The sequence below is a fragment of the Chlamydotis macqueenii genome, chromosome 3 (assembly GCF_036417535.1).
Source record: "Chlamydotis macqueenii isolate bChlMac1 chromosome 3, bChlMac1.mat, whole genome shotgun sequence".
Taxonomy (NCBI): Eukaryota; Metazoa; Chordata; class Aves; order Otidiformes; family Otididae; genus Chlamydotis; species Chlamydotis macqueenii.
Window position 1 is genome coordinate 118999687 of NC_141558.1, and position 13645 is coordinate 119013331.

The window sequence follows — 13645 nt, forward strand, 5'->3', positions numbered from 1 at the left end:
CTTTCCTGGGCCCCTCTTCCCTCCAGGGCCGCCTCCCATGGCACTTTGCCCATCAGGTCCCTGAAGAGGCTGAAGTCTGCCCTCCTGCAGTCCAGAGCGGAGAGCTTGTTGTGCAGCCTCCTTGCTGGTGGTGGGGTGGGTTTTTGGGGTTTTGTGTTTTTTTGTCTGTTTGTTTTTGTGGGTTTTTTTGTTGTTGTTTTGGATTTTTTTGGTGGGTTTTTTTTGGGTTTTTATTTTTGTTTTTTGAGGTGCTGTTGGAGCTCCTTTTTAGGTTTGATCATGTTTAACAATTTCTTTAGGTGTGTTAACTGGTGAAGTTTGCTGATATTAAAGCTGTTGTCTAGCAGAGCATCTCACAGAGGGTGAGGTGACTAAGGATTAGAACAGTAGAAGGGTGATTGACGGTAAATGGTTTTCGGTGCAAAAGCACTGGGACTAATAACTTTAAACACCATGGAAGGGGAGGACGGCATGAGACTTTACTGTCATGAGATAGTACGCCTGCATCAAATGAAATCTTGGAATGATCAAATAGATATTTTTTGTGCAGTGAATGGAAAATAGGGGTGTTGTTGTACATGGTGCTAGCAAAATAGCATGTACACTGAGAACATGGCATGTATTTCATCAAGGTCAAGTAAGATGACCTTGAGAGAGGATGCGTTAAACACCAGAGTATGGTGAGCCTGGTTGTATGAAAGGCGATGCTTGGAGTTTGGCCTGGTATAACCACAGTAAGGAGAGTGAATATGACTGCTGTCAGCAACTACATCAATGAATAAATGCCGGAGAAGGAAAATAATGATTTCATCTGAATATCAATAGTGATACACAATCCATGAGTATGAACTGACTATTAGTAAGTACAGACCAAATATTTGAAAACAATTTGCATTATATAAATTACACTCAGGTTCTCATCCATTATAAAATTATTTATTATGGTATTTGGGAACTGTAGTTGTAACATAGGATGTCACTTTCAGTTCTTTCCCCTCAAGCAGGAGAAACGTTGCTGATGTTTTAAGCAGAGGTAAAATTCCTGAAATTTTGCTTCAATTACAGAACTAATCAGGTAGACTTTCTTTTGTTTTGTAGGACTTACTGGCAACTTTACTAAATTTTTAGTAGGCTCATCTCAATATAGTGAGTACAACTTCAGTAGTTGACTGTGTCTTGCTTTTAAATGTAATAATTAGCATGCAGTGCAGTGAAAATTCAGAGTAGTCGTCTCTCTGTTTATGTAACACTTCTGTTTCAGAAGAATTAAATCTAGAATTATTCAGATAATTTCTGTAAATAGAAACAGAAGTCTATCTGCAGTGTATTCCACTTAAATCTTACTATTTTTAATCCTTTAAAAACATCTCCAAACATTACAACTACCTCATCCAAATAATGGGAATAAGCTTTGAGTGGAAAACAACAGTTAGAAAGCTTGTATTTGGAAGGGAAAAGAAATAATGTAGTGATGGAATTGGGCCATGATCTACAGCTGTTTTGTACAAGGGTAGTGATCCTGTTGCGTAGTTGAAGACTGGCTTTTGTCAGACCTCTTAGATAGACTTTTGACTTGATAACAGGTTGGTGTTCTGCAATCATTTGTTCAGACACCATAGAACACACAATAGAAATGCTTCATGAGTTTTGTATCAGACTTGAGGCCTTAGGGATTATGAGTCATGCATAATTGCATGTAAATTGAAGTCTAAGGCCAAAGTTAGGCATTTTCATGAAGGGCAGTTATTGTTTACCAATGCTATATGGAATTCAATGTATTTGCAAACAACATTTTCAAACCTTACAGAAGAAGGGAATTGCATGCTGGAGGATCGTCTGTCTTTATCTAAGTAGGCAAAATACTCTCCTGTTAAAAAGAAAAAGAAGCAAGGGGGAAACGTGATGATAAACAGTATTTTTTCATTTGCACTTAAAGCTTTCATATTTCTCAAGAGTTTTTAATTAACATAGATAAATGCATGAATGTATGGAGGGTGATAAAAGCATCACATATCCCAGTAACATCTGGCAAACTTTGTAACTCTAAAGATAACTTAGACTTTTGTGGAATGCAAAGATGATGCATACAATAATAAGATAATATTTTGTTGATCTGAGTTCCTAATTGTAGGATAATTTAGTTATGATGTCAAAGCAATATATTAATATGGAAAATTGCAGAATAATTTAGCTAGTGTACTCCAATTGTTTGATGGATGTTTTAGTAATTTATTCAGCTAAACTGTTCCTGAGTTTTATTCTATAAAACCTCAATGATCTATAATTTAACTTGTTTGGCTTTATAATGCAATGACAACCTGTAGCTAAGTGTACAAAGGATTTACAGGTTAAGTGAATGTTTAAGTGAAACATTGTTTGTGCTAGTAAATTGGAGTTTAGTTTCTTTAGTTGTTAGGATTGTGAGTGGATCTACACAGGTTTTTACTACGTAATGCAGATTAAATGTCATGAATTTTTCCTAATAAGGCATGCAGTGCATATTGTTATTAAAATATAAAGCTATGTATGTAGATAACACTGGTAGCATTACTGTGCTTTGTTTATGCAAAGAATCAGAAAGCCACGTTATTAAAAGGGCTATGATCTGAATGAAAAAGCAACGTGTATAGTGTTGTTGGGCTTGACCTTATAGAAGCTAAGAAAAAGAAAGGGCTAGGTAAAGACAGATGATAACTATAACCCACCGAAGAGTTTTTCCTCTTCTTTTCTCAAAAATGTAAGGAATTATGGAAGGTTTCACAAATTGAAAAGTTGGGGAATTGGCCAGTAAAGGAGCTGTTTCCCGTCCGAAGTGCTGTTTCCATGTTTGCCCCTTCTCCAGACAGATCTCTTGGAAGGTAGCTCACCAAAAGCAGAAAACACTGCATAATGAATCTATCTATCTATCTATCTATCTATTTATTTATTTATATATATATTTTTTTTCTTACTAGATATTTGAGTTTAAAGTAAGGTCTTTCTTACTCCTTCAGAAGACAGGATAAAACCACTTCATTGTATCAAAAAAGCAGCAAATGTGAATAAGAAGTGTTTTCTTATGTAATTCTTATGCATAGTAGTTAAAAAACTCATTGCTTGGGGAATTTTTTTAGAGTAAAAAAATCAGCAGGAGTCAAAAGAGATTCAGAATTTGTATTGATAACACAAATTTCTAAGGTGTGTTTACTGATAATATACATTAAGACACTAGAAGATTGTAAATCACACTTAAAAAAACAGCTTAAAAATTCTTGTCCTTTGTGCCATTTAACAAAAAATTATACTGGCTCAGATTAAATACCCCTGTAGGTGAAGAAGAGTTTATTCAACAGGACTTGATTTTGGAACGTAAAACAGGGCAAGCAGATAGCAATCCTTCCTTAGAAAACTTCCCATGCTTTCTCTGTCTGCAGTTCTTAAAGTTATGGAACCACATGTGATGGATACCCTGTGCCTTTGTACAGGAGTACCTTCTTTCCTTTTCTCACCATTTCTCCAGTTCATTTCTTGCATCTATGTGAATTATTGATGTTCTCAGTGTCCTTTAGTTTAACAAGGGGTTGCTTTTTGGTTTTGAACTCCTGAGTAATTTTCTTTTCTACTTCCTCGTATAAGAAACAGCAAATGAGCACTGCTTGTCTGGAAATTCTTGCACTCACTCTGGAAACAAGCAACGTTAGCCCTCTTAAAGCAAACATACATGAACTGTCTTGGCCTGGTAAAGGCATATCTTTTTTGTTGTAATTCAGTAGTATAACCCTCAGTTTCCTGGATTTGTCCAAAACCTCTGTGATAGAACTATATTTTTAAGTCACTTATCTTTTGCCATTCTGGGATAGAGAATATATACATTTCTGTCTTCAGTGAGTGAAGTCCTGGGTTTTTCACCCACCTTGATTATGGAGGGACCAGCTGAGGCTGCTTCATCGGTATTTCTTACTCTCTCTGTTTGTATAGCATCTTTAATGCCATGAATCTACTGGGTTTGGAAATCAGCATTTTCAAATGTCTCTGAATTCTAAGCAAGCAGCACGGAATATTTTTTTCTGTAGGTATGAAACATTTGTTTCCAGTGATTTAAAGGGAATGCAAAGTGTACTGAATGCATAACTGGAGGAAAACCAAATAAGAATTAAGAATTTCCCTTGTGTACAGTTTACATCTATATATTTTATAGAGAGCTTAATGTTAGTGCTGGGCCACCAAGTATCTTCAGACATTTTTGTGAACTCAGGATATAATAGCATATTTTCAACGAAATAAAATGCACCAAAAGTACCTGTCAGCATAAGAATCTGCTCTGGTATTGTCTGGTTAAATATTAATGCAAAGACTTTTGCAGTTGCACATTTTTACCCTTAATTTCTTTAACTTGGTATTACGTGTTTTTACATAATTTAAATATAGACATCTGGACAATTTACTTGGCTGGTATAATGTTATGTTTTACTGAAAGTGTGTGCACAGTGCATTCTCAGGGCTGTGCCAGCAGCTAACTGTTCAATATTTAAATAAAAGAATTGAGGTTTTGCATTGGAATGTGTAACAGAAATTGAACTCTTCCAAGAGGTTCTGTTGATTAAAAGGGCAGTGTACTAATTAGGTGTCCTCTTTAATACATGCTGGACCAGTGTATGTTTCACACTACTGGCAGATTGGTTAAGGAATGTTAGAAATGTCTTATGATCTTATTTTCTTTTTCAATTTAATTCAATATGCTATTGGTTAAGAAAGTAGACCTGTTTGATTCCATTTTTGTGTGTGCATTTAAAGGAATACATTTAAAGAAATCCTATGTGTTCTGGTTTTGTTTAGTGGGGGGAGGGGTGGGGGCTAAGCTGGTAGCTTCTGTAGGAAACTGCTAGAAGTTGCTCCCCTTTGTTCAGTGGACTTGGCCGGGCCTAGGGCGGACCTGCTGCTGGCCAAGGCTGAGCCAACTGGTAGCAGAATGTCCCGTGATAATGCCTCTGCGATAATGTATTTAAGAAGGGGAAAACAGGAAAAAAAGAGGAAGAAGATGTGAAGGAGCTGAGTCGGGGCAGAGAGGGGGAGGTGCGAGCCTTGTGGGCCTTGCAGGCCTCACCCTCTGGCCTCCTGCCAGGCAGCCGACTGGGCCCAACTCAGCCTGGCCTAGCTGCAAGAAGTGGAGAGGAGATGAGCAGTTGAATTGAATAAGATGTAAAAAGGATCCTGTGAGGCGTTGCCAGCCTGTTGTGAAAAACGGCTGCAGACACCAAGGTCAGTGAAGAAGGAGGGGGAGGAGTAATGTTGCTCCTGGCCAAGATTCCCCTACAGCCTGTGGTGATGACCATGGTGGAGCAGGTTGTCCCCCTGCAGCCCATGGAGGTCCATGGAGGGGCAGAGATTCACCTGCAGCCCGTGAAGGACCCCACACCGGAGCAGTTGGAGGCCTGAAGGAGGCTGTGGCCCATGGAGGGCCTGCTGGGGCAGCTGTTCTGGAGAGACTGCACCCCGTGGAAGAGATGACCCACGCTGGAGCACTTTCACAAAGGACTGTGGTGCGTGGGTGTGACCCTACGAAGGAGCAGGGGAGGAATGTGAGGAGTTCTTCCCCCGATGATGAAGCAGTGGTGTGAAACACATGTGATGAACTGACTGCAACCCCCATTCCCTCTTCCCCCCTGTGCCGCTCGGCGTGGGGGAGGTAGCAGAGATAATGTTAAGCCCGGGAAGAGGGAAGGGTGGGGGGAGGTTATCTTGTTCCCTGTCTCATTCTACTGCTAGTTTTAGAAGTAAATTTAATAGTTTTCCCCAAGTCGAGTATGTTTTGCCCGTGACAGTAACTTTAAGGATTTATCCCCGTCCTTATCGCAAACCTTGAGCCATTTTTCCCTATATCATCTCTCCCTATTCTCTCAGAGGGTGGGGGGAGTGAGAAAGAGACTGCGTAGTCTGGTCTGATCGGGGCTGAACTACGACAATCTTAGAGGTGTCCTTTATCACGAGCAGTTGTATATGGTGAAGATTAACTCTACAGCTCAACTAAGTACTTTACACAAAGCTCTTGTTCCTGAACTACCAGAACATATCTTAGCTGCAAGTTTGGAGATGTCCCCATATCGGTTAATACAGGAAAATTAATCACAGAATCACAGAATGGTTACGGTTGGAAGGGACATTCAAAGGTCATCTAGTCCAACCGCCCTGCAAGAAGCAGGGACATCCCCAACTGGATCAGGTTGCTCAGAGCCTCATCCAACCTGGCCTTGAACATTTCCATGTATGGGGCATCTACCACCTCTCTGGGCAACCTGTTCCAGTGTTCTACCACCCTCATTGTAAAAAATTTTTTCCTAATATCTAATCTGAATCTGCCTCCCTCTATTTTAAAAGTGTTACCCCCTAGTACTCTTGCAACAGGCCCTACTGAACAGTCTCTCCCCATCTTTCCTGTAGGCCCCCTTGAGGTACTGGAAGACCGCTATCAGGTCTCCCCAGAATCTTCTCTTCTCCAGGCTGAACAGCCCCAACTCTCTCAGCCTGTCTTCATAAGAGAGGTGCTCCAGCCCTCTGATCATCTTTGTGGCCCTCCTCTGGACCCTCTCCAACTGGTCCATGTCCTTCTTATGTTGGGGGGCTCCAGAACTGGACACGGTACTCCAGGTGGGGTCTCACCAGGGCAGAATAGAGAGGCAGAATCACCTCCCTTGACCTGCTGGCCATGCTCCTCTTGATGCAGCCCAGGATGCGGTTGGCCTTCTGGGCCGCAAGGGTGCATTGCCTGCTCATGTTGAGCTTCTCGTCCACCATCACTCCCAAGTCGCTTTCCTCAGGGCTGCTCTCAATCCATTCCCCGCCCAGCCTGTATTTGTGCCTGGGATTGTCCTGACCCACATGCAGGACCTTGCACTTGGCCTAGTTGAACTGCATGAGGTTGGCACGGGCCCACCTCTCCAGCCTGTCCAGGTCCCTCTGGATGGCATCCCTCCCTTCCAGCATGTTGACGGCACCACTCAGCTTGATGTCGTCGGTGAACTTCCTGAGGGTGCACTCTATCCCACTGTCCTCACAAAGATGTTAAACAGGGCCAGGCCCAGCACAGACCCCTGAGCGACCCTACTTGTCACTGGTCTCCACATGGACATTGAGCTGTTGACCACCCATCTCTGAGTGCGGTCATCCAGCCAATTCCTTATCCACCGAGTGGTCCGTCCATCAAACCCACGTCTCTCTAGTTTAGAGAGAGGGATGTCGTGCGGGACAGTGTCAAATGCCTTGCTTAAGTCCAGGTAGATGATGTCAGTTTTTCGTCCCTTGTCCACTGATGCTGTAACCCCATCATAGAAAGCCACCAAATTGGTCAGGCATGATCTGCTGTTTGTGAAGTCATGTTGGCTGTCACCAACCACCTCCTTGCTCTCCATGTGCCTTAGCATGGTTTCCAGGAGAATCTGCTCCATGATCTTGCCAGGCACAGAGGTGAGGCTGACCGGCTTGTAGTTGCCTGGGTCCTCCTTGTTCCCATTTTTAAAAATGGGGGTTATGTTCCCTCTCTTCCAGTCATCAAGGACCTCACCAGACCGCCACGACTTTTCAAAAACAGTGGTCAGCAGCTATTAATACATCAGTGCAGAAGGAATGAAGTCTCACAGTAGCTCTTATATGTCTCATAGAGGTATTAATGAGTTTACTCATTAATGACTGCTCAGTCAGAGCTGAATTCAAAGAGACCATCATTTAAGTATACAATATAATTCCCTTATTTTAACTTTGACTCAAGAAGGTATTTTCTTATGGACTGACTCACAATTATTTTCTGAGTTTCTACTCTTCAGCTAAGCCCATTAGATCTAATGGCTCCTGAAGAAGAAAACCTTTTTTTTTTTTTTAATTCTCCCACCCGCCTCACACAGGAGCCATTTGTATTAACTGGAGTGTACCTTTGTGGATAATACTTGACTTGCTTTATTTTCCACAGCTTATGAATGCATCTTAAATACTGAGGGAGTGTGTGTGCATTTTTCCATTTAAGGACAATTAAAGTTAAGATACATGCAGTACATTCTGCTTTCTTAAACAGTACCTTGAAGCTTTCATACGTTTTCTGAATTAGTGTTTTTAATAGGTACAGTGACCTTTCCTGCTCTTGCATTTGAGTTACGGATTCACTGCTTCTTAAAATTGTGTTGCACATATGAAAGTGAATAAAATCATGGCTGAAACCTAATAATTTTTCTGCTCTATAATAGCTTACAGACCTTCAATTTATTTCAAGAGAGGCCTGTCCTCCTTTAGAAACATCCTTCTTGTGCCATTGAGGATGAAAGAGGGACAATTTGGCTACTACTTTCTGGCCTTTTTCTTCTCTTTCTCTCAATGTGGGAGAACAGTATAATAAAAATCTATTGTTGATCAGGTTTCTGTGATTTTGGTTTGGGGCAAAAGGGCACAGTTCGGCATTTGGAGGCTTCCTTGCAGAAGCTTTTGAATCTGGAATTAAATTTTAAGCAAATCGATTAAAGTTTAGCGGTTACTCCAGATACTTGATTAAGACTCAGGATTTTTATTAAATTGTATCAGAATATAAAAGCTAATTTACAGCAAGTATTAAATAAAAATAAATTATAGTTAATCACAGCTACTGTCTGCTGCATTTATTATAATGCTTCCATCAACAGGATGCATTCTGTGTGTGAATGATAGTCATTTACAAAATAAGAGTTTAGAAATTCAATTCATTTGTGTTCTTTAATTTTAGATCTGAATAAATAAGCAACACATCTATTTAATTAATCACAATTACACATGCTTTATTTTTGAATATAGTAAAAATGCGTTAAATATTTAAAGACTATAAAACTAAGAATAGTTTATTCTTTTTTTTCTAAATTATTTGTGAGATATTTTTCTCACCCAGCGATAATTTCTTTGGATCCTGGGATGTCTGTCTTTCCCTCACTCAGGTATGTTGGCAAATGCTTTGTTATGCTGGGGAAAAAATGTTCAACTCTTAATATTTTATCAGTTCCATTGAAGGTGCCAGCAGTTGTGTAAATGGCTACCAGTCCTCAGTGTTTTAAGTCTTCAACCTCATCATATGGGAACATTATAAATTATGTGTAACAGTAGATGCCACTCAATAAATATTTAGTATATGATAGGTATTTTTGACTGAAGTTACTTTTTAAGTCAAATGATGATTTAAGCTGTATTTTTCAGTTTTATGAGGTGACACTTTTATAATATCAAGAAATAGCTGGGTGCATTTTGAACATCAGAGAGCTGCAGGGAAACATGAATCACAGCTTTTTTCTTTCTTCCTGAATGCTGGAGAACTTTTTAATTCATCCATGACCAGAGTGGGATTTCCCAGTTGTGTTTTGGAGCGTCATCATCTTTGTGTGTGTTGTGTCATCATCTCATCTTGCCCAGGTGTATCCATTTTTAGAATTTTTTAAACAGTATCAATATTGACGGTGTTTTGTACTGTGCAGGGCAATGAGATATTGCATCTGTTTTCTTCTGTCAGATTTGTCAAGTTGCTGTTACTTGGAAAAGTACATGTAACAACTCTGTTTTTTCTTATAAACAGTATGTTGTGTTGGTTGGCTCTGGAGAAGGCATACTGACGACTGGGAAAAGGAGTAATCACGCTGCTGTCAGAAAACCTATTTTCTGTGTTTACTAGCACCAGAAGAAAAGTGTGTGCCTTATAATACCCAGAAGTTATATTTGCTGACATTGCCTCCCCTTCCTGCGTTGTCAGTCTTCCTTGACTCATAGGGGCTTAGCTGTTTTACACAGAAAAACGTGTCCATTTTGAAAGGCAGTGTGTGTACACATTCACAGTCTCTCTTGCCATTATCTTCCAGACCTAGAAGCCAATAGGATTTTGTTTAAACTTAAAAATAAACTTTATAAATACTAAAACTTATTTCAAAGCTATAATTAATATCTTATTTGTTGCATAGACTGTCTGATCAGTACTACATCACATAGTATTTTTTCCAAGGGTGAAGTCTCCCACTTGTGATTGTGCTGAAGGATGCTTCATCCTACAGGTGGCTGTACAATGTGGCCCAAAGGAATTTTGAAGAACTGAAATTATATGCTGCAGATATTTCCTACATTTATTTACCGTTAGTGCTTCCCTTACACCGGATGATGTTTTAACTGCTTAGGCTTATTGAGTTTTCAGATGTCTGGGGTTTTTATTCTACAAAGTTTCATTTATTTAATGGATTGCCAAAGAGTTTCGAGTTTTCTATTCCTTAGCCATACTGAATTATGAGGAGTTTTAAATTCTCTTTGCCATTATGCAAGGTGGTACATAGCTTACTTTTAGACAACATTGTTTTGTTATGCTCTTGATTGATCTTCTTTATCTGGTAAAATTCAGCTGTGTGTCTGGTTTCTTTCAAATAACACCTTCACAGATTTCCTGAACAGCAAACTTGGAATGCTCAATGGAAATACAGCAGTTGCATTGAAAATGTGGAAAAAAAAAAAATAGAACCTGCTTTTTTGGTAGTATTACAGAGAATAAGTTACATTTAAACATGGTTTAGAAAGAGTGATATTTCTTGCATATCCTAATAAAAAGACTTTTCTCCTTTACAGGAACAAACTTTGGCTCTGAGGAAAGAAGGGATAGGTGTTGTGTTAGATTCTGAACTGCCTCATCTCATTGGCATTGATGATGATCTACTCAGTACTGGTATCATCTTGTACCACTTGAAGGTAAACACACAGCTGTGATTCCATAGCCTTTATATGCCTTGTGATTTTTTTTTTTCAGTAGACAAATTGTAGTATTAATGTGCTATCTATATATAGTGCTCATCACATTTCTCCACTATAGTAAGAAATGCTTTTATGAGGTTGCAACTGATTCAATTAAAATATCTGTTAATTGACTGATTAGAGTTATCCCTGAGGGTCAACTGGTTGACCAGAGATAGATGTTTAATATTCCTACTTATCTATATTGGTTTTTCATTCATCTCACTGAAAAGCTTGACTTGAAAACCAAATCTAGCTTAATTGACTCAAAACTAAAAAGCTGGTTCTACATAGGATAGTTGAAATATGTATTTGCTAATAATATTGTATAATAATAACTGTGAAAGCATTCTAAAAAATGCTACCTGATTTTTTTCATGTATGTTTAAACATATATTTTGTTCAGGTTACTCTGAGAAAGTGGAAGGATAACATATCTTTGTGGTGGAGGAAGGGAAATTTCAACTGAAAATAACGTGTGTTTCTCTCTTAATTAGGAAGGCCAAACATATGTTGGTAGAGAAGATGCTGTGACAGAACAGGATATTGGTATGGAAAATGGCTTTTTTTTTTTACATTCTTTCTTCAGTTCTTTTTCCTTCTTCTGACATCTCAATATATGGACAAAGCTTCATAATTTTTTCCCCTTTTTCAATTTGTTGTCTTTATGTTCTTGCCTATTTTAGATTTTAGAAGATTTAAGAGCTGAATTATGTGATCATGAATTATGGGATTTGCTTCAAAGAGCATGACTTCTAGAATAGCTTGTGGGCTTAAAATTTATTCATATTCATGTACTTGTTACTAATTTATTTCTTGTTTCTCTTGAAATAGCACCCTGTAAAAATACCATCCTTTTTAGTACAGCACCTGTCACAATTACTGCGCAGTCATTCTCTTAATGTTTGTATAATGACACTATTGTTATATTGTCATACCTAAAGCAGTCTTTGGACTTCAGATTTGAGTTGAAGAAAATTCTGGAAGTTGTTACCAACAACTTAGATAGACTTCTTGGACTGATTTTCTTATTCACTTCTTATCAAAGTAACTAACCAGACCTGGACTGCCCTGTCACTTATGTTCCTTGAAGGCTGTTTCATTAAATAAACTGCATCCTTTAATTCTCAAGTGAGAGACTGAGAGTCAAATAACTTAGTTTGGCATATTTTTATAGGTCAAAGGATGCCTAGATTAAAATTTTAATAGAAATTTCATGAAACTAGTGAACTTGCGTTGTTTTGCAGTGTTAAACGATACAGGTAGAGATAATCATAATTAGATGAAGAAGAGACAGAAAGTAGCATAACTGATTGATAAAAGGTCTGAATATAATGGAACATAAGAACCTTATTTCAGCCATCCTTTTTAGTCTACAATAACAGATTATATCCTGTCTTTTCAGATTTAAGCATGCTTACTTTAAGGTCAAGAAACTTTTGTTATTTCACAGAAAGTGGTCAAAACCTCCTTGTCTCTACAAATATGTAAATTTTACTTTCCTGCTTGCTCTTAGGAGGAAAGAAGCATTTGCTTCTGTGTGTTAGCACCAGATTGGTCCGTTTGATGGACGGACCACTCGGTGGATAAGGAGTTGGCTGGATGGCCGCACTCAGAGAGTGGTGGTCAACGGCTCAATGTCCATGTGGAGACCGGTCATGAGTGGTGTCCCTCAGGGGTCCGTGCTGGGCCCGGCCCTGTTCAACATCTTTGTCGGCGACATGGACAGTGGGATAGAGTGCACCCTCAGCAAGTTTGCCAATGACACCAAGCTGTGTGGTGCCGTTGACACGCTGGAAGGGAGGGATGCCATCCAGAGGGACCTTGACAGGCTGGAGAGGTGGGCCCGTGCCAACCTCATGAAGTTCAACCAGGCCAAGTGCAAGGTCCTGCACCTGGGTCATGGCAATCCCAGGCACAAATACAGGCTGGGCGGAGAATGGATTGAGAGCAGCCCTGAGGAGAAGGACTTGGGAGTGCTGGTGGATGAGAAGCTTAACATGAGCAGGCAATGCGCCCTTGCGGCCTAGAAGGCCAACCACATCCTGGGCTGCATGAAGAGAAGCGTGGCCAGCAGGTCGAGGGAGGTGATTCTGCCCCTCTACTCTGCCCTGGTGAGACCCCACCTGGAGTACCGTGTCCAGTTCTGGAGCTCCCAACACAAGAAGGACATGGACCAGCTGGAGAGGGTCCAGAGGAGGGCCACGAAGATGATAAAAGGGCTGGAGCACCTCTTTTATGAGGACAGGCTGAGAGAGTTGGGGCTGTTCAGCCTGGAGAAGAGGAGGCTCCGGGGAGACCTGATAGCGGTCTTCCAGTACCTCACGGGGGCCTACAACAAAGATGGGGAGAGGCTGTTCAGTAGGGCCTGTTGCGATAGGACGAGGGGTAATGGTTTTAAAATAGAGGGGGGTAGATTTAGATTGGAAATTAGGAAAAAATTTTTTATGATGTGAGTTACAGAACACTGGCACAGGTTGCCCAGAAAGGTGGTGGAGGCCCCATCCCTGGAAACGTTCAAGGCCAGGCTGGATGAGGCCCTGAGCAACCTGATCTAGTTGGGGATGTCCCTGCTCCTTGCAGGGGGGTTGGACTGCAAGACCTTTGAAGGTCCCTTCCAACCCTAACCATTCTATGACTCTATGATTCTAAGATTAGTAAAAACATTACACCAAAAGAAGCCCAAACGACTTAGCACACTTCTCTTTTCACTACCATAAAACAATAAACAGGATCAACATTTAAGGCATGCAGGATGTAATGAAGGAAGGAAAAAACCATTGTCCAGAATAAAGAGAAAAGATACTCCCAAATATGTAATGTAATGTGTCCTTAAAAAAAATTAATATCAGCATTTTAATCTTCCTAGTTGTTAAGAGACTAATTATGTTATTTTATTTTT

General features: G+C 39.9%; 1 protein-coding gene across 3 annotated transcripts in view; it reads left to right on the top strand.

The window, feature by feature from the left end:
• KIF16B (kinesin family member 16B) overlaps window positions 1-13645 on the top strand; it is a 153945-nt gene that overhangs the window by 63276 nt on the left and 77024 nt on the right. For all 3 annotated transcript variants that reach the window (XM_086745326.1, XM_086745328.1, XM_086745329.1), the window contains exons 13-14: window positions 10582-10701; window positions 11241-11292. In XM_086745326.1, coding sequence (XP_086601452.1) covers window positions 10582-10701; window positions 11241-11292 — 172 coding nt within the window. The remainder of the gene's footprint in view (window positions 1-10581; window positions 10702-11240; window positions 11293-13645) is intronic.